The 27,304-nt window shown below is 39.6% G+C and overlaps 1 protein-coding gene across 1 annotated transcript in view; it reads right to left on the bottom strand.

Moving 5' to 3' along the window:
- Window positions 1-27,304, bottom strand: part of dph6 (diphthamine biosynthesis 6) — a 148,204-nt gene that overhangs the window by 40,177 nt on the left and 80,723 nt on the right. The window contains exons 6-8 of the mRNA XM_079832400.1: window positions 25,433-25,552; window positions 24,617-24,746; window positions 21,377-21,551 (exon numbers count right to left, since the gene is read on the bottom strand). Of these exons, the coding sequence (XP_079688526.1) occupies window positions 21,377-21,551; window positions 24,617-24,746; window positions 25,433-25,552 (425 nt within the window). The remainder of the gene's footprint in view (window positions 1-21,376; window positions 21,552-24,616; window positions 24,747-25,432; window positions 25,553-27,304) is intronic.

Here is a 27,304-nt window from a genome sequence, read left to right as displayed (position 1 = left end):
CACTGTTAACTACACACACACACTGCACCAGGACCTGAACACCATCCTGACCGCTGTTAACTACACACACACATACACACACACACTGCACCAGGACCTGAACACCATCCTGACCGCTGTTAACTACACACACACACACACACACACACATACTGCACCAGGACCTGAACACCATCCTGACCGCTGTTCACTACACACACACACACACACACACACACACACACACACACACACACACACACACACTGCACCAGGACCTGAACACCATCCTGACCTCTGTTAACTACACACACACACACTGCACCAGGACCTGAACACCATCCTGACCGCTGTTAACTACACACACACACACTGCACCAGGACCTGAACACCATCCTGACCGCTGTTCACTACACACACACACACACACACACACACACACACACACACACACACACACACACACACACACACACACTGCACCAGGACCTGAACACCATCCTGACCTCTGTTCACTACACACACACACACACACACACACACACACACACACACACACACACACATACTGCACCAGGACCTGAACACCATCCTGACCGCTGTTCACTACACACACACACACACACACACACACTGCACCAGGACCTGAACACCATCCTGACCGCTGTTAACTACACACACACATACACACACACACTGCACCAGGACCTGAACACCATCCTGACCGCTGTTAACTACACACACACATACACACACACACTGCACCACTCCTCCTGGTGCTCTATTATTGAATTATTACTGCAAAATTTCTGCATTATTACTACTCTATTATTGAATTATTACTGCAATATTTCTGATTTATTACTGCAAAATTTCTGCATTATTACTGCAATATTTCTGAATTATTACTGCAATATTTCTGCATTATTACTGCTCTATTATTGAATTATTACTGCAATATTTCTGAATTATTACTGCAATATTTCTGCATTATTAATACTCTATTATTGAATTAAGAAAGACACATCTTTTCCAGCAACACCTGACCGATCGAGAATAGCACTTATCATTCTATTCATTGTCTGTCTGTCTAATTTATTTAAAAAAAAAAAAAAAAAAAAAAAAAAAAAAAAATTTGTATACTTCTGTGCTAGACTAACTGAGACTTGTTACAGCACTTACAAATTGCTGATATTGTTGCCCTTCGACTGCTCTAGCTGCTTCTACTGCCCCCATTTGTAAGTCGCTTTGGATAAAAGCGTCTGCTAAATGACTAAATGTAAATGTAAATGTAAATTATTAATGCAATATTTCTGCATTATTACTGCAATATTTCTGAATTATTACTGCAATATTTCTGCATTATTACTGCAATATTTCGTCATTATTACTGCAATATTTCTGAATTATTACTGCAATATTTCTGCATTATTACTACTCTATTATTGAATTATTACTGCAATATTTCTGCATTATTACTGCAATATTTCTGAATTATTACTGCAATATTTCTGCATTATTACTGCTCTATTATTGAATTATTACTGCAATATTTCTGAATTATTACTGCAATATTTCTGCATTATTACTCCTCTATTATTGAATTATTAATGCAATATTTCTGCATTATTACTACTCTATTATTGAATTATTAATGCAATATTTCTGCATTATTACTGCAATATTTCTGAATTATTACTGCAATATTTCTGCATTATTACTGCTCTATTATTGAATTATTACTGCAATATTTCTGAATTACTACTAACTGTATTATTTAATTATTACTGCAACATTTCTGCATTATTACTGCTCTATTATTGAATTATTACTGCAATATTTCTGCATTATTACTGCAATATTTCTGTATTATTACTGCCTTATCACTGCAATATTTCTGCATTATTACTGTTCTATTGTTGAATTATTTCTGCAAATTTTCTGCATTATTACAGCCATATTAATGCAACATTTCTGCAATATTTCTGCATTTTTACTACTCTATTATGGAATTATTACTGCAATATTTCTGAATTATTACAGCAATATTTCTGCATTATTACTACAATATTTCTGCATTATTACTACTCTATTATTGAATTATTACTGCAATATTTCTGCATTATTACTGCAATATTTCTGAATTATTACTGAAACATTTCTGCATTATTACTGCCCTATTATTGAATTATTACTGCAATATTTCTGCATTATTACTACTCTATTATTGAATTATTACTGCAATATTTCTGCATTATTACTACTCTATTATTAAATTATTATCGCAATATTTTGGCATTATTACTACTCTATTATTTAATTATTACTGCAATATTTCTGCATTGTTACTACTCTATTATTAAATTATTACTGCAATATTTCTGCATTGTTACTACTCTATTATTAAATTATTACTGCAATATTTCTGCATTGTTACTACTCTATTATTAAATTATTACTGCAATATTTCGGCATTATTACTGCTCTATTATTGAATTATTAATGCAACATTGCTGTAATATTTCTGCTCTATTATGGAATTATTACTGCAATATTTCTGAATTATTACTGCAATATTTCTGAATTATTACTGCAACATTTCTGCATTTTTACTGCTCTATTATTTAATTATTACTGCAATATTTCTGAATTATTACTGCAATATTTCTGCATTATTAATACAATTTTCTGCATTATTACAGCAATATTACTGCCTTATTACTGCAATATTTCTGCATTATTACTGCTCTATTATTGAATTATTACTGCAATATTTCTGCATTATTACTGCTCTATTATTGAATTATTACTGCAACATTTCTGCAATTTTTCTGCATTATTACAGCCATAGTAATGCAATATTTCTGCATTATTACAGCAATATTTCTGAATTATTACTGCAACATTTCTGCAATATTACATCTCTATTATTTAATTATTACTGCAACATTTCTGCATTATTACTGCTCTATTATTTAATTATTACTGCAATATTTCTGAATTATTACTGCAATATTTCTGAATTATTACTGCAATATTTCTGAATTATTTCTGCATTATTAATACAATTTTCTGCATTATTACTGCAACATTTCTGCATTATTACTGCTCTATTATTTAATCATTACTGCAATATTTCTGAATTATTACTGCAATATTTCTGCATTATTAATACAATGTTCTGCATTATTACAGCAATATTTCTGCATTATTACTGTATTATTACTGCCTTATTACTGCAATATTTCTGAATTATTTCTGAATTATTACTGCAACATTTCTGCATTATTAATACAATGTTCTGCATTATTACTGCAATATTTCTGCATTATTAATACAATGTTCTGCATTATTACAGCAATATTTCTGCATTATTACTGTATTATTACTGCCTTATTACTGCCTTATTACTGCAATATTTCTGAATTATTTCTGAATTATTACTGCAACATTTCTGCATTATTACTGTAATATTTCTGCATTATTATTGCAATATTTCTACATTATTTCTGCATTATTACTACAATTTTTCTGCATTATTAATACAATGTTCTGCATTATTACAGCAATACTTCTGCATTATTACTACAATATTTCTGCATTATTACTGTATTATTACTGCAATATTACTGCAATATTTCTGCATTATTACTGTATTAGTACTGCAATATTACTGCAATATTTCTGCATTATTACTGTATTATTACTGCATTATTTCTGCATTATTACTGCAATATTATTGCAATATTTCTGCATTATTACTGTATTATTACTGCATTATTTCTGCATTATTTCTGCATTATTACTGCAATATTACTGCAATATTTCTGCATTATTACTGCATTATTACTGCATTATTTCTGCATTATTACTGCAATATTATTGCAATATTTCTGCATTATTTCTGCATTATTACTGCAATATTACTGCATCATTCCTGCTCTTGCAGCTCCAGATGCCACTGAAGACTCTACCCTCGCTGTGATACACACTTCTCCAACAGCTCTCGTTCTGAAGGCCTGATAAAGCCTCTTCTCCGCTTCATTTGCTCAGAGAAACACTCTCAGGAAAGCAGAGTTATCTGAGCAGCTATAAACCGCTTCAGAACATGCACAAAGGAAGCTTTGACTGTATTGAGAGCCGTGATGGATGTGTGTGAGCTGAGCCGGAGTGTGTGAGTGTGTGAGCTGAGCCGGAGTGTGTGAGGAGCGTCTGACCCCAGGACGCCCACAGAAACGCTGTCACCTCGGCTTCTGTCAGATTTACGCTGATTATTGCTCTCTATCTATCGGCTGTTTGGAGGTCAGACGGGAGAAAGACACAATATAACACTACTCCACTGAAACCAACAGAAGCAACACTAAACACTGCAGATGCGGAAGCACTAGACCCGCAGCTTCTGTGACAGATCTGCAGTGAGGCTTCTCCAGAATCTGCCATGACCTGCCCGTGGGACATGACAAGCCCCTCACGCGTCGCTCTATCAAGCAGGATCTTTCCAGGACAATGCAAATGATGACAAATTCCATCATCCCGCATTATGCGCTTTCCCGCTAATCTCCCTAATGCGGGGGAATGGCTGCGTTTGGGCCGAGGGGCGGATGTCCGACTGAATGATGCTCCGCCGGCCGACGGGAACCCAACACACACAGCTCTGAGGTTCTGGACCGGTGTGTGTGTGTGTGTGTGGGTCTGGGGTGGCCGTCTCAGCATGTCAGGCTGCGTCACATCATCACACGAGGCCATCCACACACACACACACACACACACACACACACAGAGACAGGCAGTGAATCCCACACACACACACACACACGCGTGCAGTTTCAGCCTCTGTTCAAAAGATGGCAGCGTGACTTCATGGGCTGATCCTGCTCATTAACACACACACACACACACACTCCGCTCTGAGATACAGAAGCTCTTCATTACATTCACAGGTTCTGCAGACGCTTCATCTGCTGTACTTTCACACACAGGGTCGTGGAGGCTTCACAAAAACACATTTATATCTCACATCTTGTTTATTTGATTAAATGTAAAATGCTATTTGTACTATTTTATTAAATATATGACTCATGTTTTTAACAGGTCATATTTCACCACAAAATAAAATGATTGAATAAAATAAAAGTGAATAGAGAAAAAAATTATATATATATATATATATACACACACACTCACACACATATACACACACACACACACACACACACACATTTATATACACACACACACACACACACAGACAAACATATACATACATAAATACACACACACACACACACACACATTTATATACACACACACACACAGACAAACATATACATACATATATACACACACACACACACACACACGTATACATAGTTACATACATACACACGTTTTATGTAAATGAAGAAAATCGATTCTATATAAAAATTTGCATAGTGCCTTTAGATTTCTATTAAACTCTCTTTACTGTAATTTAAAGTCTCATTCTCAAGGCAATGCCAAACATGATGATCATATATCAAATGATTTATATATCATGGTATTATTTTATTCTCATTTAAATAATTTCTTCATAAACAATGACCCTGCGTTAACAATCTATCGGTAATCTTCAATGAAAATCATCAAATGATCAATATTGAGGTATTTTGGCTGAATGGCACGACGATAACGTCACGGCTTTGAGAGAATCACACCTACACAAACTGAAATATGAATAATCATAATTGTGCATGAGAGATGCCGCAGAGATGAATGAGCGAGGTCAGACGACACAAGGCCAGAAGTAGAACACAAGTGTTCATTTCAACAGAGATATTATAGAGAGAGCAGAATAATGCAGTAATAAGGGCTTTATGATCTGCGGCGTTCTCGCTCCTCTTCCCGAGTGTGTGTGTGTGTGTGTGTGTGTGTGTGTGTGTGTCAGACCCAGTCCTGTCAAACTCAGCCGGTCAGGAATAGAGCCTGGTTACCATAGAAATGGGCCGGTCAGCGGCTCTGGACGTGATGAGAGCGGACAGCGCTCGCTGGTCTCCTCACACACACGCCGTTATTATTGTGCTTTCCCTCTTCCATCTTCAATATGCAATTCAAAATCTACACTGTTGTGTTCACGGGTTAGGCTTACACACACACACACACACACACACACACACACACACACACACACACACATTATCCTGTCAGGCGCTCCTGGACATCTCCAATGAAAACAATTTAGTTTTTAGCATTTGAATTTCTATTTTAGGGATGCTGTGCGGTTTCACACATCAGGTCTACGTGAAATATAATGTGTGTGTGGACACACTTCCTGTGGCTCGCTGACATGAAGGAAGCCGGTCAGGCTCCAATAACACAAGAGCCACTCAGAGGCCATTAGGATCAGATGAGGAGGAGAGTGGCTAATGAAGGAGTGTCAGACCCAGAGCCTCAGACAGGTGGAGGTGAGATGACCCATGCACTGGCCACTTCTGGGTGAGTCAGTGGTGGAGGTTAACCGCTCAGGACGCCCTCATCTCCTGCTCCAGCGCGGGTGAGTCAGTGGTGGAGGTTAACCGGTCAGTGGTGGAGGTTAACCGCTCAGTGATGGAGGTTAACCGGTCAGTGGTGGAGGTTAACCGCTCAGTGGTGGAGGTTAACCGGTCAGTGGTGGAGGTTAACCGCTCAGTGGTGGAGGTTAACCGCTCAGTGGTGGAGGTTAACCGCTCAGTGGTGGAGGTTAACCGCTCAGTGGTGGAGGTTAACCGCTCAGGACGCCCTCATCTCCTGCTCCAGCGCGGGTGAGTCAGTGGTGGAGGTTAACCGCTCAGTGGTGGAGGTTAACCGGTCAGGACGCCCTCATCTCCTGCTCCAGCGCGGGTGAGTCAGTGGTGGAGGTTAACCGGTCAGGACGCCCTCATCTCCTGCTCCAGCGCGGGTGAGTCAGTGGTGGAGGTTAACCGGTCAGTGGTGGAGGTTAACCGGTCAGTGGTGGAGGTCAACCGGTCAGTGGTGGAGGTCAGTGGTGGAGGTTAACCGGTCAGTGGTGGAGGTTAACCGGTCAGTGGTGGAGGTTAACCGCTCAGGACGCCCTCATCTCCTGCTCCAGCGGGCTGAAGTCACCGAGGTGGTCAAGAAACTCCTCGGTGGCAAGGCACCGGGGGTGGATGAGATCCGCCCTGAGTACCTCAAGTCTCTGGATGTTGTGGGGCTGTCTTGGCTGACACGCCTCTGCAACATCGCGTGGCGGTCGGGGACAGTGCCTCTGGGATGGCAGACCGGGGTGGTGGTCCCTCTTTTTAAGAAGGGGGACCGGAGGGTGTGTTCCAACTACAGGGGGATCACACTTCTCAGCCTCCCCGGGAAAGTCTATGCCAGGGTACTGGAGAGGAGAATACGGCCGATAGTAGAACCTCGGATTCAGGAGGAACAGTCTGGTTTTCGTCCGGGCCGTGGTACACTGGACCAGCTCTATACCCTCTACAGGGTGCTGGAGGGTTCATGGGAGTTTGCCCAACCAGTCCACATGTGTTTTGTGGATTTGGAGAAGGCATTCGACTGTGTCCCTCGCGGCATCCTGTGGAGGGTGCTCGGGGAGTATGGGGTCCGGGGTCCTTTGCTAAGGGCTGTCCGGTCCCTGTACGACCAAAGCAGGAGTTTGGTCCGCATTGCCGGCAGTAAGTCAGACTTGTTCCCGGTGCATGTTGGACTCCGGCAGGGCTGCCCTTTGTCGCCGGTTCTGTTCATAATTTTCATGGACAGAATTTCTAGGCGCAGCCAGGGGCCGGAGGGTGTCAGGTTTGGGGACCATGCGGTTTCGTCTCTGCTCTTTGCGGATGACGTTGTCGTGTTGGCCCCTTCTAACCAGGACCTTCAGCATGCACTGGGACGGTTTGCAGCCGAGTGTGAAGCGGCTGGGATGAGGATCAGCACCTCCAAATCCGAGGCCATGGTCCTCAGTCGGAAAAGGGTGGTTTGCCCTCTTCAGGTTGGTGGAGAGTTCCTGCCTCAAGTGGAGGAGTTCAAGTATCTAGGGGTCTTGTTCACGAGTGAGGGGAGGATGGAACGGGAGATTGACAAACGGATCGGTGCAGCTTCTGCAGTAATGCGGTCGATGTACCGGTCTGTCGTGGTGAAGAAAGAGCTAAGCCGTAAGGCGAAGCTCTCGATTTACCGGTCAATCTACGTTCCTACTCTCACCTATGGTCATGAGCTTTGGGTCATGACCGAAAGGACAAGATCCCGGATACAGGCGGCCGAAATGAGTTTTCTCCGCAGGGTGGCTGGGCGCTCCCTTAGAGATAGGGTGAGGAGCTCAGTCACTCGGGAGGAACTCGGAGTAGAGCCGCTGCTCCTCCACATCGAGAGGGGTCAGTTGAGGTGGCTCGGGCATCTGTTCCGGATGCCTCCTGAGCGCCTTCCCGGGAAGGTGTTTCGGGCATGTCCAACCGGGAGGAGGCCCCGGGGAAGACCTAGGACACGCTGGAGGGACTATGTCTTCCGGCTGGCTTGGGAACGCCTCGGTGTCCCCCCGGAAGAGCTGGAGGAAGTGTCTAGGGAGAGGGAAGTCTGGGCATCTCTGCTTAGACTGCTGCCCCCGCGACCCGGCCCTGGATAAAGCGGAAGAAGATGGATGGATGGGTGGATGTTTTTTGTTTGGTTGGTTATTTTGGTCATTTTGATTGGATGGATGGATGTTTTTGATTGGTTGATTATTTTGTTGGATGGATGGATCTCTCCATATATCTCTTCATGATATAATAGTTTTATTTTATTTTCACTTTTCCACTGTCCAGCGACAGGAAAGAAACCGTGACAGAAGCCTACTGTTTCATGAAGGGTTCACAGAGAGCGTAGTTTTCCACTCTCCAGCGCTACTTTTCCACTGTTTCTCGATGTAAACGCCTGCTAGATGAACCACTGACTGCTGTGCTTGCGTCCAGACACTTGCAGCATGACCGTCTGTGAGTGTGTGTGTGTGTAAGCGGTCTGTGAAGAGCATTAACGGTTTCTATTTACATGTTTTTCAAATCACAGACATCTCTGTTGAGTGCGTGAACCCAATGGCCAATCAGACAGTCAGACCTGCTCAACAGCGCTCGTTCACACGCTAGCCAAGCCTAACCCTACAAACATGACGTCAATAAGAGCTTCACTGATTTTAATGGGAGTTTTTGCAAGAGTCTTTGCACGCTTTATGTTTTTCATGCTGCCAAATACACTTCGCAAAGTTTATGAATTGACGACCGTATTTTAAAGCGCAACTGAAATCACACAATCTGATCCTGTACATCAAATGATCTGTGCATGAGTCTGGCAGTGTAAATGCAAAATGACAGACCTGCCACTTTTTAAATGTAATTAAATGTTCATATTATTACTAATTGTACACATTTTAAACCTCTGTAGTAAAAGTACACACAGAGATTGATTAATTTGCAAAACTCAGTTCTTTTGAACTGATCCAATTCACTGAACTGATTCAAAACACAACAATAGCTCCAATTGCGAAGTCAAAATGACATTTAATTTGAATTAAAATGCTTTAAAGCCAGAAGCGCGGCCTACAGGGGGATGGTTTTGTTGCAGTGGTGCTTATTTTCAGTAACCCGGGTTCAAGTCATTAATTTCCCATTCATTCCCTTCAGTTTTACCTCAAACTCAATTCAGTTCAAATGATATGCAGGTAAATACTGCGGCTTTTGTTGTATTAGTGCACGTAATCAAGGATAATATAAAATCATATCAATACATTAGTCATTTAAAACAATTCAATGAAACATTAAATATCATTGAAAAGTGTTGATTTACAGTATTTAACTTAATGCATTGGTTTCAACTGCATTTGTTCCTTTAGTTTCCATTTATAGACAAAATTAAGACGTACAGTCAAACCAAAATCTATTCAGACACCTTCAACATTTCTCACATTATCAGTTTATTCACTATAGTTTATAAAATGGTAATAAAATATGACAAGAACTCAGAGTTAAACTGAACAAACACATCTTGATAATGTCAGATAACTTTGAATCAGCTGTTATATTTAACCTCTGAAAGTGTTGAAAGTGTGTAACTCAGGCCCTGTGAGCTCTAGCACCCTGCAGACAGTTTGGGCTGTAAACACTAGATCACAGAAAATATTCATATTCCTCCCTTCAGATCCGTTTGAATAAATCTTGCATACATGATATAGACTAAACTCTTTTTTCCAGTATTTTCTGTAAATGTAAAAAAAAATTACCCACTAGGTGGCGCTGTTTCGAAACTTCTCAGGCTTCTTCAGGGCATCGTGCTGATGACCCATACCGAGTTTCCTAACAATACATTCATGTGTTCATAAAATAAAGCATTTTAGCACATAATTCAAAATGGCCGACAGCCAAAATGGCCGATATGGTAAAATCAAATCTAACGAGACTTTTATGATTTTAGGATAAACGGTTCAGAAGTTATAAGCAAAAACAGCCATTTTTCGTATCTCCGGACCAGTAGGTGGCGCTGCGCCGAAACGCTGCATGTCGCCTCATGTCATGCTTGTGATGACTTGGACCAAGTTTGGTCTGAATACGATAAAGCGTTTGCGGAGATACAGCCTTAAGTGTATTTTCACAACTGCTACGTAAAATTTGTTTGCGTGTTGTTTGCGTACGGTTGTATGGATCAACTTGAATTTCATAACTTTTTGTCGGCCTGGTCTGAAGATGATCTGGTTCAATTTTCGTGAAATTCGGAGCAACGGCCTTGGAGGAGTTCGAAAAAATAGTTTTTTCGGTTTATTCAAAATGGCTGCAAAATTCGTTAAAAGTTATTAGCATAAACATGAGTGAAACTTTGGACAGGTGGTGGCGCTAGAGGGATTGAGTTAGAGACTCCAAAATTGGTGTGGCTAATGTTGGGACTGTCTTCTATTAATGTGCCAAATTTCATAACTTTCCCGCAAGCGTTTCCAATGTTTTCTGTAATCTAGTGTTTACAGCCCAAACTGTCTGCAGGGTGCTAGAGCTCACAGGGCCTGAGTTAAACACTTTCAACAATCAATTTATAACCAAACAATCAAAAAGCGCCTCTTTTTTGGGGGGTTATTACAGCTCAGACAACATATACTCACATGTTTATCACTTTTAGCAGTGCTTTATGAAACTAAAAAGGGTTTCCTGTAAAATGACTCCAGTATTGTGTGCATAGTTGCCAAGTCCGCGTATAACACGCGACTTTGGGCTTCTTTTATTGGCAAGTCGCGTAAAAAAATCACGAGTCGCGGGTTGCGGTTTTTTGGGCTTATTTTAAAAAGAGTGGTTGCTTGTTAGGAAAATATAATAAGCAACTTCGTTTCTTTACATTTATGGTCGCTGTTTTGTCCAATACATTGGCTGACACTGTCTTCTCTCAGCTAATAGCCAATCAGTGCAGTGATACAAGTGCTGTAGTGATCCGTCCTCATATATCCCGCCTCCTTCTCCCCTTCACTGGAGAGAAATCGCGTTCCACGTGCAGGTATATGTGACGTTATAAATGCACGTAATGATAGTTAGTAGACTTCAATTTATGTATACATTTTTACAAACAATGCCACCAGCAGAGATGTACAGAGATGGAGAGGGCACAGGGAAGAGAGGCACCTAATTTAATAATGTATTTAAAATTACAGGCTATTATAAAAAAAAACAAGTATACTAATAATAACAGTAGGTATGGTTCGAATGTATTTTATTATAAATATGTGGCTATACTGCAGCGCTCCCTTAGTGCTTGCCTGTGTCCCAATGTGCATACTATCCATCCTAAATAGTATGTGACAGTCATTTTCAATACTATTTAGGGCAGATAGTATATGCACATTGAGATGTAGGGCTTATCTTTTTCAAGGTTTGCAGTGTGTGTTCACTACTCACTGCCCCTAATATGTGTGCACTAACTCCGACTATGGGTTCCCATAATCGGCCTTCATGTCACTTTTTCTTTTCTCCAAACCTCTTCTGTTCACAGCTGATCGGAGGATATTGCGTGTCCTTTATTGCAATTTGATGATTTTTGTAAAATCACATCTGTTTTTGCTCCGAGAGGTGTCAGTTTAATATGTTGCAGGCTCATTTATTGATAATTTTTTTAAAATTATAAATAATATTGATGATAATAAATAATATAATAATATTGGGCTTGTTTTTGAAGCTGCGGTTGCTTATTGGTCTCGCGAGAGTTGGCAACACTGATTGTGTGTTTAGAGACACTGTGTGTGTGTGTGTGTGTGTGTGTGTGTGTGTGTGTGTGTGTGTGTGTGTGTGTGTGTGTGTGTGTGTGTGTGTGTGTGTGTGTATATGGGAAGCTTTTACATTTGGGTTGGACAAAAATGGTCCCAGAGCATAAGAGATAATACCAGTTTAGCTCAACCAATCAACCAATGACCAAGTAATGGTCACGTTAGCAATTAAAGACAAAACCCTTCAGCAAAACATGCTCAGGTCAAAGTGTCGGAATCATTTTTATTAATTTTACTGGGGTTTTTTTGGGGGGGGGGGGGGGGGGGGGGGGGCATAATTTGTCACAGTTGACTTTATTGTGTCCTCACACACTAGAGAAGCATCATATCTGTGTGTGAATCCTGTTATATATATTGAGTTCAGTGAAAGCATTGGTTGATGCCGCAGATGAGAAGCGTGGCGCTGCTGGAGCAGATCTGTGATGAAAGCAGCTCAAGCGCTGGTCTTCTCCAGCTCAGCCGCCCCCCCGCTGTAAGTGATCGCCGGCTCTTTTATTAGAGCTGATGCATCCTCTCATTGTCCCAGGCTGAGGCTGAAGAGCCGCCCTCCTCTCGCCTGCAGCGCTGCATATTACTGCCGCATTATTTCACGCTCGCCTGCCTCTTTTATCAACTGCTTCTCAAGTAATGTTAATAGACTAGAAAATTGAGACATTTATGAAGTATAGGCAGTGTTTATGAAAAAATCCATAAAATATGACAAGGGCGAGGTGAGATAAAAGCGGTGCTTTAATAGATTATGGCGAAGGCAGATCTCCTCAGGCTCTGACTCCTCCTCTGAGATCGCTGCCATTACGCCATTCATTTAAGCTGCGCTACAAACAAAGTTAAATGTTCTAATTAATCTGAACACAACACACCTCCTGCCCAGAGAGGCTCATTAACCGCATCTGCTAATTGAAGCGGCTCACACACACACACACACACACACACACACACACACACACACACACACACACACACACACACACACACGCTCGCACGCACACCATCATAACACACACAAACAGAAACATTTCTGATAATTATGAGTTGTGCTGCTTCATATTTTTGTGGAAACTGATGCATTTTGTTTCTCAGGAATATAAAGGTCAAAAGAACAGATTATAAGAATCTTCTGTAACATTATAAAAGTCTTTACTGGCACTTTTGATCATTTTAATGCGTCCTTGATGAATATTTTGACTAAAAATTTTTCTTTTCTTTGAATTGTTTTTAGTTTTAGTCGACTCAAATCGAATGAGTTTAATTCCGTTGTAAAGCATTAATTGAGCATTTAAGCATAACATAATCGACTGAATATGTGTCAAAACCAACATTTTAATTGTGTTTTTGACCGTTCAAGCACAGAAATACACGATTCACTTTATTATTTTTTGTTTTTTAAAAGCATCTACATTTTTAAAATGTTGTATTTCTGTTTTAGTAAGCATATCAGGTTAAGCTAAAGCTTTTTTATTTTCAGATAACATTTATTTAATTTCAAGTAATGAATGTGTTTTAATGGTTTCAATCTGATACTTTATTGAATAATGTGTCAAATACTGCTCTTAGTCTTTCCTCCTGACTATGAATTAAATGGGAATTAAATTAAATACTGTATATTGTGTAACCAAACGTGTATATAATGCGCAACTTTAATTATAAACAAGCTGGAAATACACCAGGACTCTTATTTTGAAATGCCTTACTATTGCAGTTCAGTTGAGGGAGATAAATATGCGTCGTTACAACTGTGTAAAACATATTACTATATAAACATGGTACAGTAAACATTGTGATTATTCCTCAGCATTCGTTCATAAACATGACCTGAACGAAAACAGACCAGCAAACTCATTCTCATTTGAGAGACTGCAGAAATATAACAAATAATAATAATAAATATATCTGCAAGCAGCCATTATCAGGGTCAAGCACAGAGAAGAAGACAAGACATGCCAAAGAATCAGATCAACGGCAGCAATTAAACACATTTTAAGATGACTTTAGGCAAAAAGGCTAAAGAAGGCATTGTAGTCTATGGGAATTTCATGTTTTGTTCTATTATAGCGCCACCAAGAGGGTCAATCCCACCATTTGGTTTATGTGTCCTCGGAGTGAGCCCATACAATGTGTGTGTCAATTTTGTTGAAAATATCTTATTTGGTTTTGGATTTATAGACATTTATATGAAAAAACATGTTAAAAATGACTGACACCTGACTTTGATTGGATTTTACTGCCCCTTACTATCAATATTTTGACATTTGAAGTATTAGCGTTTAGCTATCGACCTATGTTTCTGAACTTCTGACGCTGGTTTCGTCTCGATTGGACTAGTGGTTTCGAAGATATCAGCTAATGTTTTATAAGCGCTAAATTGCAACGCTGCACAAACCATACGCCGAAACCTGGCAAGTCTGGTATCGTTGGACTCGGCAAAGATTCTGGAGACAAAAAAAGTTACTCCCATGAAAATAAGTCAACCACACCCAAAGTTATAAGCGTTTGGGAAAAAAATCCACTAGGTGGCGCTGTTTTGAAACTTCTCAGGCTCCTTCAGGGCATCGTGTTGCGTGTTGTTTGCGTACGGTTGTACGGATCAACTTGAATTCTATAACTTTTTGTCGGCCTGGTCTGAAGATGATCTGGTTCAAATTTCGTGAAAATCGGAGCAACGGCCTTGGAGGAGTTAGAAAAAATTGTTATTTCGGTTTATTCAAAATGGCGGAAAATGACATCATAGGGTGAAATCGTTAAAAGTTATTAGCATAAACATGAGTGAAACTTTGGACAGGTGGTGGTGCAAGAGGGATTGAGTTAGAGACTCCAAAATTGGTGTGGCTAATGTTGGGACTGTCCTCTATTAATGTGCCAAATTTCATAACTTTCCCGCAAGCGGTTCTATGGGCTGGCATAGACTCAAGAACAGAAGAAGAAGAAATCTAATGATTTCAACAGGAGCCTCCACACCGCTGGGGCTTGACCCCTAATAAATGCGCACTTATAAACACGACTTTATTAGGCTTCATACTCAAGTGAGATGAAATGCCATCAAACCTTTTCATATGATAATAATATAATGTGAGACGTGCGAGAGTGTTTTAGCCTCTTTAAAGTCACATTGGGAATTCTGCTTTCCCATGCCCTCCTGAAATGAGGATTCTTGTACTTTTAACTGTCATCGTACGCCTGGCGCTCTTTTTTTGTTTGCTTTTTTTGTATCATATATTTGAGTAATTATCATAAATTAGGTATCATTTGAAAGCTCATGAACTCAAAATTCATCCTGTGAAAACCGCTTTGAAATCGGACGTTGCGTTACCATGGAAACGGTACTTTAAATTCTTCTAGCAGGCTCCTCCCCCTAGTGGGCGGCGTCAGGTTTCATATTACAAAATGTATTTTAACTACTTTATAATCAAAATCTTTTCTAATCTTGAAACATATCGTCGGAAAGGTCTGAGTCTCAGGGTTCCATATTTGGGGACTGTTTTGTGATGAAGTGATATTTGGAGAGAAATTTACAGGAAACTGCATCAAAAAAACAATCAATCAATGGAGTGTGTGTGACACCCGGTGGCTGTTTGTGGTACAGCGCCTAAACTAAATCTCATGGGGACTTTAATTTAGCAACAATAATCTTTAATTTATTAGTGATAGCAACATCAAATTTGGAACACAACTTGGTTAGACATATGGCTTTGATTTTATAGTAATTTTAAAGTAAAACATTTTTTTGTAAAATATATAAAATAAAATAATATTTATTACAGTATTTTTCATTTACATTAAATTTAAACTTCCATAACTTTTTCATACTTTCATATTTTGAAATGCTTTAATCTGCTGAGTATCTTCTTTAAAACAAGACCAATCACATGTCTATATTACGAAGCATTCTTTAAGTTTGGATAGATTGAGAGTGCATTTTCATGACTATTCTCAAAAAGCGGGGTGACAGTTAAGGGGACTCATATTTGATTAAAAATGAGTTTCCGCAGGGAAATATTCTTCCATATGTTTCCAAACTTGATTGGCGATTGAGCGCTGTGTAAACGTGAGGAAAGCGTTGATTCACGGCTCTTATCTGAGCGTCAGAACCAGCTGTCCCGCCATCTTCCTCAATGATGGGCCGGCCCACAGAACCCCAGCTCATTGTTTTAATAGATTTCCACCCTTAAGCAGATTCTTGAATGTTCCCGCCGCAGAGCTCTGCTCTTTGACACTCATTGTGGGCGTCAGATTCAGATTTTTCCCCAATGCAAATCCAATCGTGAGGTTTCTCCGGAATAAAGCGGGTGGTGTATTCCCCAAACTGGGCCTAACTGGGCTGGATTATTAAAGCCAGCGAGTGCCATGTCTCAGGGCGGCGTGCTGGTCCTGATTTAACAGCTCCTGTTTGTTCACAGATTCTATTAGCATCGCCGGAGTTTGAGTCGCTCTTCCAAAGGGATTTTAGGCAACAGGAAACATTAAACCACCAAAGGTGTGCGGCGACGCAATTTACAACTCCTGCTTAACCACGGCTTTGCCTAATGAAGGGTCAATTCCACCATCTGCCAACATGCGAAAGCTTAATCGCCTGTTATGAGAGGAAATGGATTTTCCCTCCGCTTGGAAAAATGTTTCTTCCCTCCGTTTGCCAGCTCACGCCGGACGACTCGCAGAATTATCAAGGTGGAAAAGATAACGTCAAATAGCATTCCATCATACCTCATTACATTACGTTTGCCGGACGTAAATATATTATGCTAAATGATAAACTGCAAATTGAATTTGCATAAACACCCAAATAACAGCAGAGGATGAAACGCTCCAGAAGAACAGAGCGAGCCCAGTCTGCCACACGTCCACCATCCCTCATTACGGATATCAGGACTATTATGCTAAACGCGACCTCTGCGCGGAGGCTAATCAGGGGCGGAGCGGGGGAACACACACACACACACACACACACACACACACAGCGCTTCAGCTCATCTAAAGCACAACGTGCAGACGGCCTCCAGCCACAGGAACACAAACGCAAAGGTTAACGAATGTGCTAAATCAAATCTGATAAGCATTGGAAGAGAATCAGCAATTAGAGCAAGGGTTTGATGAACACACACACACACACACACACTGATGATTTCATCTCACACACACAGCCTGCAGTCATCGCTTCGGTCCATTTCAACAAACGCTCAACAACTCTAATATCATGATAAAACAGATGAAAAGCATTCATGCTTCATATCCTCTTTACGAGCAACAGATGCAGAATTATTATTAATAAACACATTATTCAGCCACTGCACTCTCTCTAAAGTCTAAGGCTTTCTTTAAGGAATAAAAATCAACACTGTATGTTAGTGCTGTGCAATATTGATAAAAGATTATAGCTCCATATTTTCAATGATTTTGTTGATGATAATTGGAGGATATTTTGCTGAGTGTGTTTATGTGCTGGTTTAGGTTTGATGTGGTCAGCTGACTCATGATGACATTCATATTATTCATATTCAATGAGCTGGACAGTTCACAGCAGAGGAGGAAAATACGCTTTTAATTAAGGGGCAATATTTGATACCTTAAGTTGATTTCCAGGGGCATTTTCACATATATAAGGGAAATTGTTACCTATATAAGGGCATTATACCCATATAAGGGCATTTTTTACCCATATAAGGGCATTTGTTTTACCCATATAAGGGCATTTTTCACCCATATGAGAGCATTTTTTACCCATATATGGGCATTTTTTACCCATATAAGGGCATTTTTTACCCATATAAGGGCATTTTTCACCCATATAAGGGCATTTTTTACCCATACAAGGGCATTTTTTACCCATATAAGGGCATTTTTTTTCATATAAGGGCATTTTTTTACCCATATAAGGGCATTTTTTACCCATATAAGGGCATTTTTTTTAACATATATAATGGCATTTTCACTTATATAAGGGCATTTTTTACCCATATAAGGGCATTTTCACCTATATAAGGGCATTTTTTTCATATAAGGGCATTTTTTACCCATATAAGGGCATTTTCACCTATATAAGGGCATTTTTTTCATATAAGGGCATTTTTTACCCATATGAGGGCATTTGTTTTACCCATATAAGGGCATTTTTCACCCATATAAGAGCATTTTTTACCCATATAAGGGCATTTTTCACCCATATAAGATAATTTTTTACCTATATAAGGGCATTTTTTCACACATATGAGGGCATTTTTCACCCATATAAGGGCATTTTCACCTATATAAGGGCTTTTTTTACCCATACAAGGGCATTTTTCACCCATATAAGGGCTTTTTTTACCCATATAAGGGCATTTTTTACCCATATAAGGGCATTTTTCACCCATATATGGGCATTTTTCATCCATATAAGGGCATTTTTTTACCCATATAAGGGCATTTTTTTTCATATAAGGGCATTTTTTTACCCATATAAGGGCATTTTTTACCCATATAAGGGCATTTTTTTTAACATATATAATGGCATTTTCACTTATATAAGGGCATTTTTTACCCATATAAGGGCATTTTCACCTATATAAGGGCATTTTTTTCATATAAGGGCATTTTTTACCCATATGAGGGCATTTGTTTTACCCATATGAGGGCATTTTTTACCCATATAAGGGCATTTTTCACCCATATAAGAGCATTTTTTACCCATATAAGGGCATTTTTCACCCATATAAGAGAATTTTTTACCCATATAAGGGCATTTTTTCACACATGAGGGCATTTTTCACCCATATAAGGGCATTTTTTTCATATAAGGGCATTTTTTACCCATATGAGGGCATTTGTTTTACCCATATGAGGGCATTTTTTACCCATATAAGGGCATTTTTCACCCATATAAGAGCATTTTTTACCCATATAAGGGCATTTTTCACCCATATAAGAGAATTTTTTACCCATATGAGGGCATTTTTTCACACATATGAGGGCATTTTTCACCCATATAAGGGCATTTTTTTACCTATATAAGGGCATTTTTCACCCATATAAGGGCATTTTCACCTATATAAGGGCTTTTTTTTACCCATATAAGGGCATTTTTCACCCATATAAGGGCTTTTTTTACCCATATAAGGGCTTTTTTTTACCCATATAAGGGCATTTTTTACCCATATAAGGGCTTTTTTTTAACCCATATAAGGGCATTTTTTACCCATATAAGGGCATTTTCACCTATATAAGGGCATTTTTTTCATATAAGGGCATTTTTTTTCATATAAGGGCATTTTTTTACCCATATAAGGGCATTTTTTACCCATATAAGGGCATTTTTTTTAACATATATAATGGCATTTTCACTTATATAAGGGCATTTTTTACCCATATAAGGGCATTTTCACCTATATAAGGGCATTTTTTTCATATAAGGGCATTTTTTACCCATATGAGGGCATTTGTTTTACCCATATGAGGGCATTTTTTACCCATATAAGGGCATTTTTCACCCATATAAGAGCATTTTTTACCCATATAAGGGCATTTTTCACCCATATAAGAGAATTTTTTACCCATATGAGGGCATTTTTTCACACATATGAGGGCATTTTTCACCCATATAAGGGCATTTTTTTCATATAAGGACATTTTTTACCCATATGAGGGCATTTGTTTTACCCATATGAGGGCATTTTTTACCCATATAAGGGCATTTTTCACCCATATAAGAGCATTTTTTACCCATATAAGGGCATTTTTCACCCATATAAGAGAATTTTTTACCCATATGAGGGCATTTTTTCACACATATGAGGGCATTTTTCACCCATATAAGGGCATTTTTTTTACCTATATAAGGGCATTTTTCACCCATATAAGGGCATTTTTCACCCATATAAGGGCATTTTTCACCCATATAAGGGCATTTTTTTACCTATATAAGGGCATTTTTCACCCATATAAGGGCATTTTCACCTATATAAGGGCTTTTTTTTACCCATATAAGGGCATTTTTCACCCATATAAGGGCTTTTTTTTACCCATATAAGGGCTTTTTTTTACCCATATAAGGGCATTTTTTACCCATATAAGGGCTTTTTTTTAACCCATATAAGGGCATTTTTTACCCATATAAGGGCATTTTCACCTATATAAGGGTATTTTTTTCATATAAGGGCATTTTTTTTACCCATATAAGGGCATTTTTTAACATATATAATGGCATTTTCACTTATATAAGGGCATTTTTTTACCCATATAAGGGCATTTTCACCCATATGAGGGCATTTTTTACCCATTTGAGGGCATTTTTTAACCTATATACATTTACATTTACATTTATGCATTTGGCAGACGCTTTTATCCAAAGCGACTTACATTGCATTCAAGGTACACATTTTACATTTTGTCAGTTCTTGCTTTTCCTGGGAATCGAACCCATGACCTTGGCGTTGCTAGCGCCATGCTCTACTGTTTGAGCTACAGGAAAGCCTACAGGAAATATACGGGCATTTTTTCTAAACATATTAGATGTACGTATGCATCACCTTTTATGTTGAATTCAAATTGAATTAGAATATTCTCACAGTTACCAATCAAATGAAATCATTATCGACAAATTTAGTCAAAAGTGGCATTAATATATTTACAATTGCAAAAATAATGCTATGAGAGTTCTATGAGTTTTTTTATTCAAATATTTAAATATGATTTTAACTAACTGCACTAATTGCACTAACTAGTAACTAAAATTTTAATTAAATGAATAATACCTATAAAGACGTAAAAAAAAGAAAACAAAAATCACAAAAACAATTGCAAAAGTGAAAGAAAAGCTCCAGTAGAGCAGATGTCAGAAGACTGAGTAAGTTCAGCATGTCCTGTAAGAGCTGCTGTGATTATGGGCGGGACAGGAGCGTGCAGAAGGCCGGCGGAGGATTGCTCATTACAGGCTCAGCGAGGGGCTGATTATATCAGTATGGGGACGTGTCTACAGCGCTCCGCTTCCGCACATGAGACACTGAGCCCTGCCTGGCATCTGTGATGGGCTGTGGAACTGCTTTTACCCGTGATTGAGCTGTTGAATTTATGATATTATGCTCGCTGTGTGCTAATTCAACACAGATTAACATATAGAGCGATCGGGCTTCCATCACACCGGCGAGTGGCAGCCTTTGTTTCCTACCTTTATAAAGACAAATCAAAGGCTCGTACCCGCACGGCCTGACTGTAGGGGCCGATGTTGGCCGGGGCCCAGTGAGACAGACTCTGGACGTGAAGCGTGTCTCTCTGACGAAAGCTGTCGCTCTCACAGCCCGTCGTCCAATCGTGAAGCAGGACGTCCATCTGCAGATGCTGACCAGCCGGGAGACAGGCCTGGACACACACCCTGATGAAACATCACACCGCTGATCAGATTTTTATTTATTTATTGAAAATAACAAGATTTACAAACAAACATGGCTGCATAGAAATCGTTTCTTCAGAATAGAATACAGAAAATACATAGCCTGAGAGAGCAGCTCTTAATACAAACAGGATAATATAAGCAGTCTTCGTGACAAAAATAAGGATGATTTATGAGGAAGAAAAAGAAAACCAAAATAAAAACAAAAACAAGGAGATTTCAGTCATTGTTCAGTTACTAACCTCCGTTGGGAAGTGTTTTAGGGTATCAAATATTTTTTGTGCTTTAGGACCTTTTAAGATTTTCAAAGATTTCATATACATTTTAAATTCATTTAAAAAAAAACAACAAATTTGGGAGATGATTTCACAATTCTACATTTGTGAATGAAAAATTTAGCTAGACATACGATTGTATTAATACAAAGCTCATCACCCTTGTTTTGTAATATCAATCCAGATGTTATGTCGTCTCTAGAGAAAGAGGTTGGGAGTGAAGACATCTTTAGCTTAACCCAATTATACATATCACAGCAAAATGTCTGAATCACATTACATGAGAAAAATACATGGTCCGTAGTTTCAACATCATTTTCACAGAATGTACATCCATTATCAACTATACCAAAGCCAAAATTCAGTAAATCTTTAGAGGGGTAAATATTGTTCTTTGAAGTGTGTTTCTTTCACTTTAGGAGGTATAGGGACTGTTAGATACATCGTTCTCAGCTTAATGATTGAAACTTTATCACATTTTTGTAGGATGCTATTTTTATTTTGGCTGTTAGGGTAAAGATAATCAATAAAACATTTTCTAATAAAGTGATTAGTGCATTTTTTATTCAGAATATGGATCCCTTGAATTGATAGTGGGGCCAATTGTGGTTGAATCTTATAATATGTCAAAATGCTTCTTGTTAGAAGGACAAAACCTTGGGGTATTGCTTTATGTAATTTTAAAAAGTCTGATTTTGAGGGATTGAATTTATGTTTAATGCAAAATTGTTCATAATTAAAAAAAATGTCCATTGGTATCCATTAAGTCGGACATGAACCATATGTTTTCCCATACCAATCCTCAAAGAGCAGAGATCGGTTGCGGTGCAAAAACATACAAACATAAATAGTGATGAAAGCCCAAATATTAAATCACTGTTTTATAGAGCGGGGTCGAAATTACAACTTTCACATGAGATTTAGAGGCGTGTAGAAATGACTTTAGAAAGATGTCAGCGTGATTATTGTATTCTCACTCAGAGATTGGTCGATCTATTAGTGAAATCTGTTGACTTTATCAATCTTTGATTCATTATATGCCGACGGTGAGCGCTCAAACATGGGGAAAACGCCGCTCTTGTGTTTTTTGTCTCAGGTTTGAGTGCCTGTAACTCCAGAAGTGTTAAAGATATCTGAATATCCTTCTAGATTCTGCTTCTTAACTAACTTTTCTCCTGGTTTCTCCATTTTAAAGGCCCTCGATGGTCCAGTCCCAGAGATATGGAGATCTCAATGCGGCTCCAGGAGTAAACTGGGAAAGCTCAGTGCTCCAAAACCAGATGTGGCTCATTTTGCTCACAGATGATGCTTTTTATATTTAAAGAGGAATATCTGAAGAACTAGAAATGTGTGCCTTAAATATTGTTTGAATGCCTGTAACTCTAAAAGTACTAAAGATATCTCAATATGATCTTAGATTGTGCTTCTTAACAAACGTTTCTTTGGTCAGTTTTATTATTAAGGCCGTCGATGGTTCAGTCCCAGAGATATGGAGATCTCAACGCAGCTCCATCTTTAAATTGTTGAACTCATCAGTGATCAGAAACCAAATGTGGTTCACACAGATGATATTTGTTGCATTTAAAGAGGAATATCTGAAGAATAAATGATGTTTAAATTAGAAATGTGTCTTGTTTCCCTTTTAAAATCTCCTAAAACATGACTCTCTGAGGGCCAAAATGGACACACATTAACTTGCTTTTAAAGGTGTAATTATAAGAATCTGTGTTTGAATCAGTTTCAGGGATGTTTGGAAGAAGAGATTTAGTTCATTTGAAGCTTCTGAAGCCGCCGGTATCATAACTACACGTTACCGCATTGACATCCCATATCTGTGAACCATATAGAGCCTTAATAAAACACAGAAGAATCTGAAATGAAGATCTCAAACACATCTTCAGTTAATGATATGCACATGTTTTGATAGAGTCAATCGAGATACATCTCTAGTTTGTTCTTCAGATATTCTTCTTTAAACACAGTGAGTGTCAGATTTTGGTTTTTGACCATTACAAATGTTTTAAATTCAACAGTTTAGACATGGAGTCAGGTCAGGGTCCCAATTTCTCCGGGAATGAACCATAAAGGGCCTTAAAAATGAAGATTACAAAAGAACGTTTATTAAGAATGAGATTCTAGAAGGATATTGAGATATCTTGAAGACTTTTAGAGTCACAGGCATTCAAACTCTGGGAAAACTATATTTATGGCACACATTTCTAGTTCTTCAGATATTCCTCTTTAAATATAAAAAGCATCATCTGTGAGCAAAATGAGCCACATCTGGTTTTCGAGCACTGAGCTTTCCCAGTTTACTCCTGGAGCCGCATTGAGATCTCCATATCTCTGGGACTGAACCATCGAGGGCCTTTAAAATGGAGAAACCAGGAGAAAAGTTAGTTAAGAAGCAGAATCTAGAAGGATATTCAGATATCTTTAACACTTCTGGAGTTACAGGCACTCAAACCTGAGACAAAAAACACAAGAGTGGCGTTTTCCCCATGTTTGAGCGCTCACCGTCGGCATATAATGAATCAAAGATTGATAAAGTCAACAGATTTCACTAATAGATCGACCAATCTCTGAGTGAGAATACAATAATCACGCTGACATCTTTCTAAAGTCATTTCTACACGCCTCTAAATCTCATGTGAAAGTTGTAATTTTGACCCGCTCGATAAAACAGTGATTTAATATTTGGGCTTTCATCACTATTTGTGTGTGTCTTTATGAATCTCCATATCTCCGGGACTGAATCGTCGTGTGATGTACCTGGCGGGCGGGTTGAGTGTGAAGAAGCTGCGATACACAGAGTTGATCTGGCTGAAGTTGTCCATGTCAGAGATGTAGAGATGAAGCAGAAGCACACTCTTCATGAGCCAGCCGCCCTCCTGCAGCCGCCCTGCAAACACACTCAATTAAACCAAAGACTTCTTCATGTTCCATTAGAGAAGTTTGCGGCTGAACTTCTGAGAACTCCATCTCTCTCACCTCAGGCTCAAAGCGGCGTAAACACACACGACGGACATCAAAACACAGGCTTTTAAAAACACGCCTCCAAAACACAATGGAAGCGGGAAGAGCCCGAGCGGAGCTACACCCCATTAGACCTTCACATGGCGTCAAGTTTGTTTTTCCTTCGCACAAGAAAGCCGGTCATTAAATATTAACTTGTTTAATATTGTCTCAGCGCTGCGAAGGCTGTTTGGCGAAGTAAGACGAAACAGATTAAATATGCTTTTCATCTCCAGCCGCTCTGGCTAAAGATTCTTCTCTTTGCAGAAGTTCTGCGGGCGATGAGAAGAGCTTCGTTCTCCGGCTTTAATCTGAAGTGTGTGTGTGACGGATGGAGTCGCTGACACCGAAACGAGCGGACGAATAAAGAGCCGCTGTACCTCTTAAAGTGCATTTCAGCACAACAAGAGGGAGAATGAAAGCGTGTTTGTGAACAAAGGCCCGTCAGCGCTCGAGTGCCCAGCTCCACGTTCTTCATTATTTCTTCTTCACAGGCATCAGTGAAAACAAGCTCAGTCCTGCATCTGAGACTCGTGTGCTGAGAGAGAATAAGCCCAGAAGAAGAGCTCTTACTCTGCAGGAGTGTGAAGGCGAGCCGGGCCTGGCTCTGGATGTCTGTGTGTCGGGTCTCCAGCGCTGTTGGGCCGCTCATCCACTGGTAACCCGCTGGACTCCTGCTGGACGCCACACAACCTGCAACAGCACAGGCTCAGTTACAGTAAAGCAGATGAGTGACGCTTTTATCAACATTTAAGGGTTAGTTCAGCCAAAACTGTAAATTGTGTCATTAATGACTGAGCCTCATGTGGTTGGACACCCGTCAGACCTCCGTTCATCTTCAGACACAAATGAAGATATTTTAGTGTAAATCTGATGCTCTGAAAGGCCTCCATTGGCTCAACTTTACACTCTCAAGACCCTTAAAAGACACTAAAGACTAAAGTTACAAAGTCCATCTCACTACAGCGGCTCTACAATAACTTTATGAAGACCAGAATAGTTTCTGTGCTAAAAAAACCCTAAATAACGACTTATATAGTGATGACGATTTCAAAACACGGCTCATGAAAAAACTCATGAAGCTTCGAAGCGTTATGAATCAGTGAGTTGATTCATGATTCGGATCGCGTGTCAAACCGCCAAATTTGGCGATCCAAACCACTGAATCGACTCACTGATTCATAATGCTCTGAACCGCTGAATCGACTTACTGATTCATAACGCTCTGAACCTCTGAATCGACTCACTGATTCATAACGCTCTGAACCGCTGAATTGACACACTGATTCATAACGCTCTGAACCGCTGAATCGACTTACTGATTCATAACGCTCTGAACCGCTGAATCGACTCACTGATTCATAACGCTCTGAACCGCTGAATCGAATCACTGATTCATAATGCTCCAAACTGCTGAATCGACTCACTGATTCATAACGCTCTGAACCGCTGATTCGACTCACTGATTCATAACGCTCTGAACCGCTGAATCGACTCACTGATTCATAACGCTCTGAACCGCTGAATCGACTCACTGATTCATAACGCTCTGAACCGCTGAATCGACTCACTGATTCATGACGCTCTGAACCGCTGAATGGACTCACTGATTCATAATGCTCCAAACTGCTGAATCGACTCACTGATTCATAATGCTCCAAACTGCTGAATCGACTCACTGATTCATAACGCTCTGAACCGCTGAATCGACTCACTGATTCATGACGCTCTGAACCGCTGAATCGACTCACTGATTCATAACGCTCTGAACCGCTGATTCGACTCACTGATTCATAACGCTCTGAACCGCTGAATCGACTCACTGATTCATAACGCTCTGAACCGCTGAATCGACTCACTGATTCATAACGCTCTGAACCGCTGATTCGACTCACTGATTCATAACGCTCTGAACCGCTGAATCGACTCACTGATTCATAACGCTCTGAACCGCTGAATCGACTCACTGATTCATAACGCTCTGAACCGCTGAATCGACTCACTGATTCATAACGCTCTGAACCGCTGAATCGACTCACTGATTCATGACGCTCTGAACCGCTGAATGGACTCACTGATTCATAATGCTCCAAACTGCTGAATCGACTCACTGATTCATAATGCTCCAAACTGCTGAATCGACTCACTGATTCATAATGCTCCAAACCGCTGAATCGACTCACTGATTCATAACGCTTCGAAGCTTCATGAGGCCGTGTTTTGAAATCGTCATCACTATATAAGTCGTTATTTAGGGTTTTTTTGCGCACAGAAACTATTCTCGTCTTCATAAAGTTATTGTAGAGCCGCTGTAGTGAGATGGACTTTGTAACTTTAGTCTTTAGTGTCTTTTAAGGGTCTTGAGAGTGTAAAGTTGAGCCAATGGAGGCCTTTCAGAGCATCAGATTTACACTAAAATATCTTCATTTGTGTCTGAAGATGAAC

Source organism: Gobio gobio, assembly GCF_949357685.1.
Source record: "Gobio gobio genome assembly, chromosome: 13".
In the NCBI taxonomy this organism is placed as follows: Eukaryota; Metazoa; Chordata; class Actinopteri; order Cypriniformes; family Gobionidae; genus Gobio; species Gobio gobio.
This window is presented reverse-complemented; position numbering and strand designations above follow the sequence as displayed.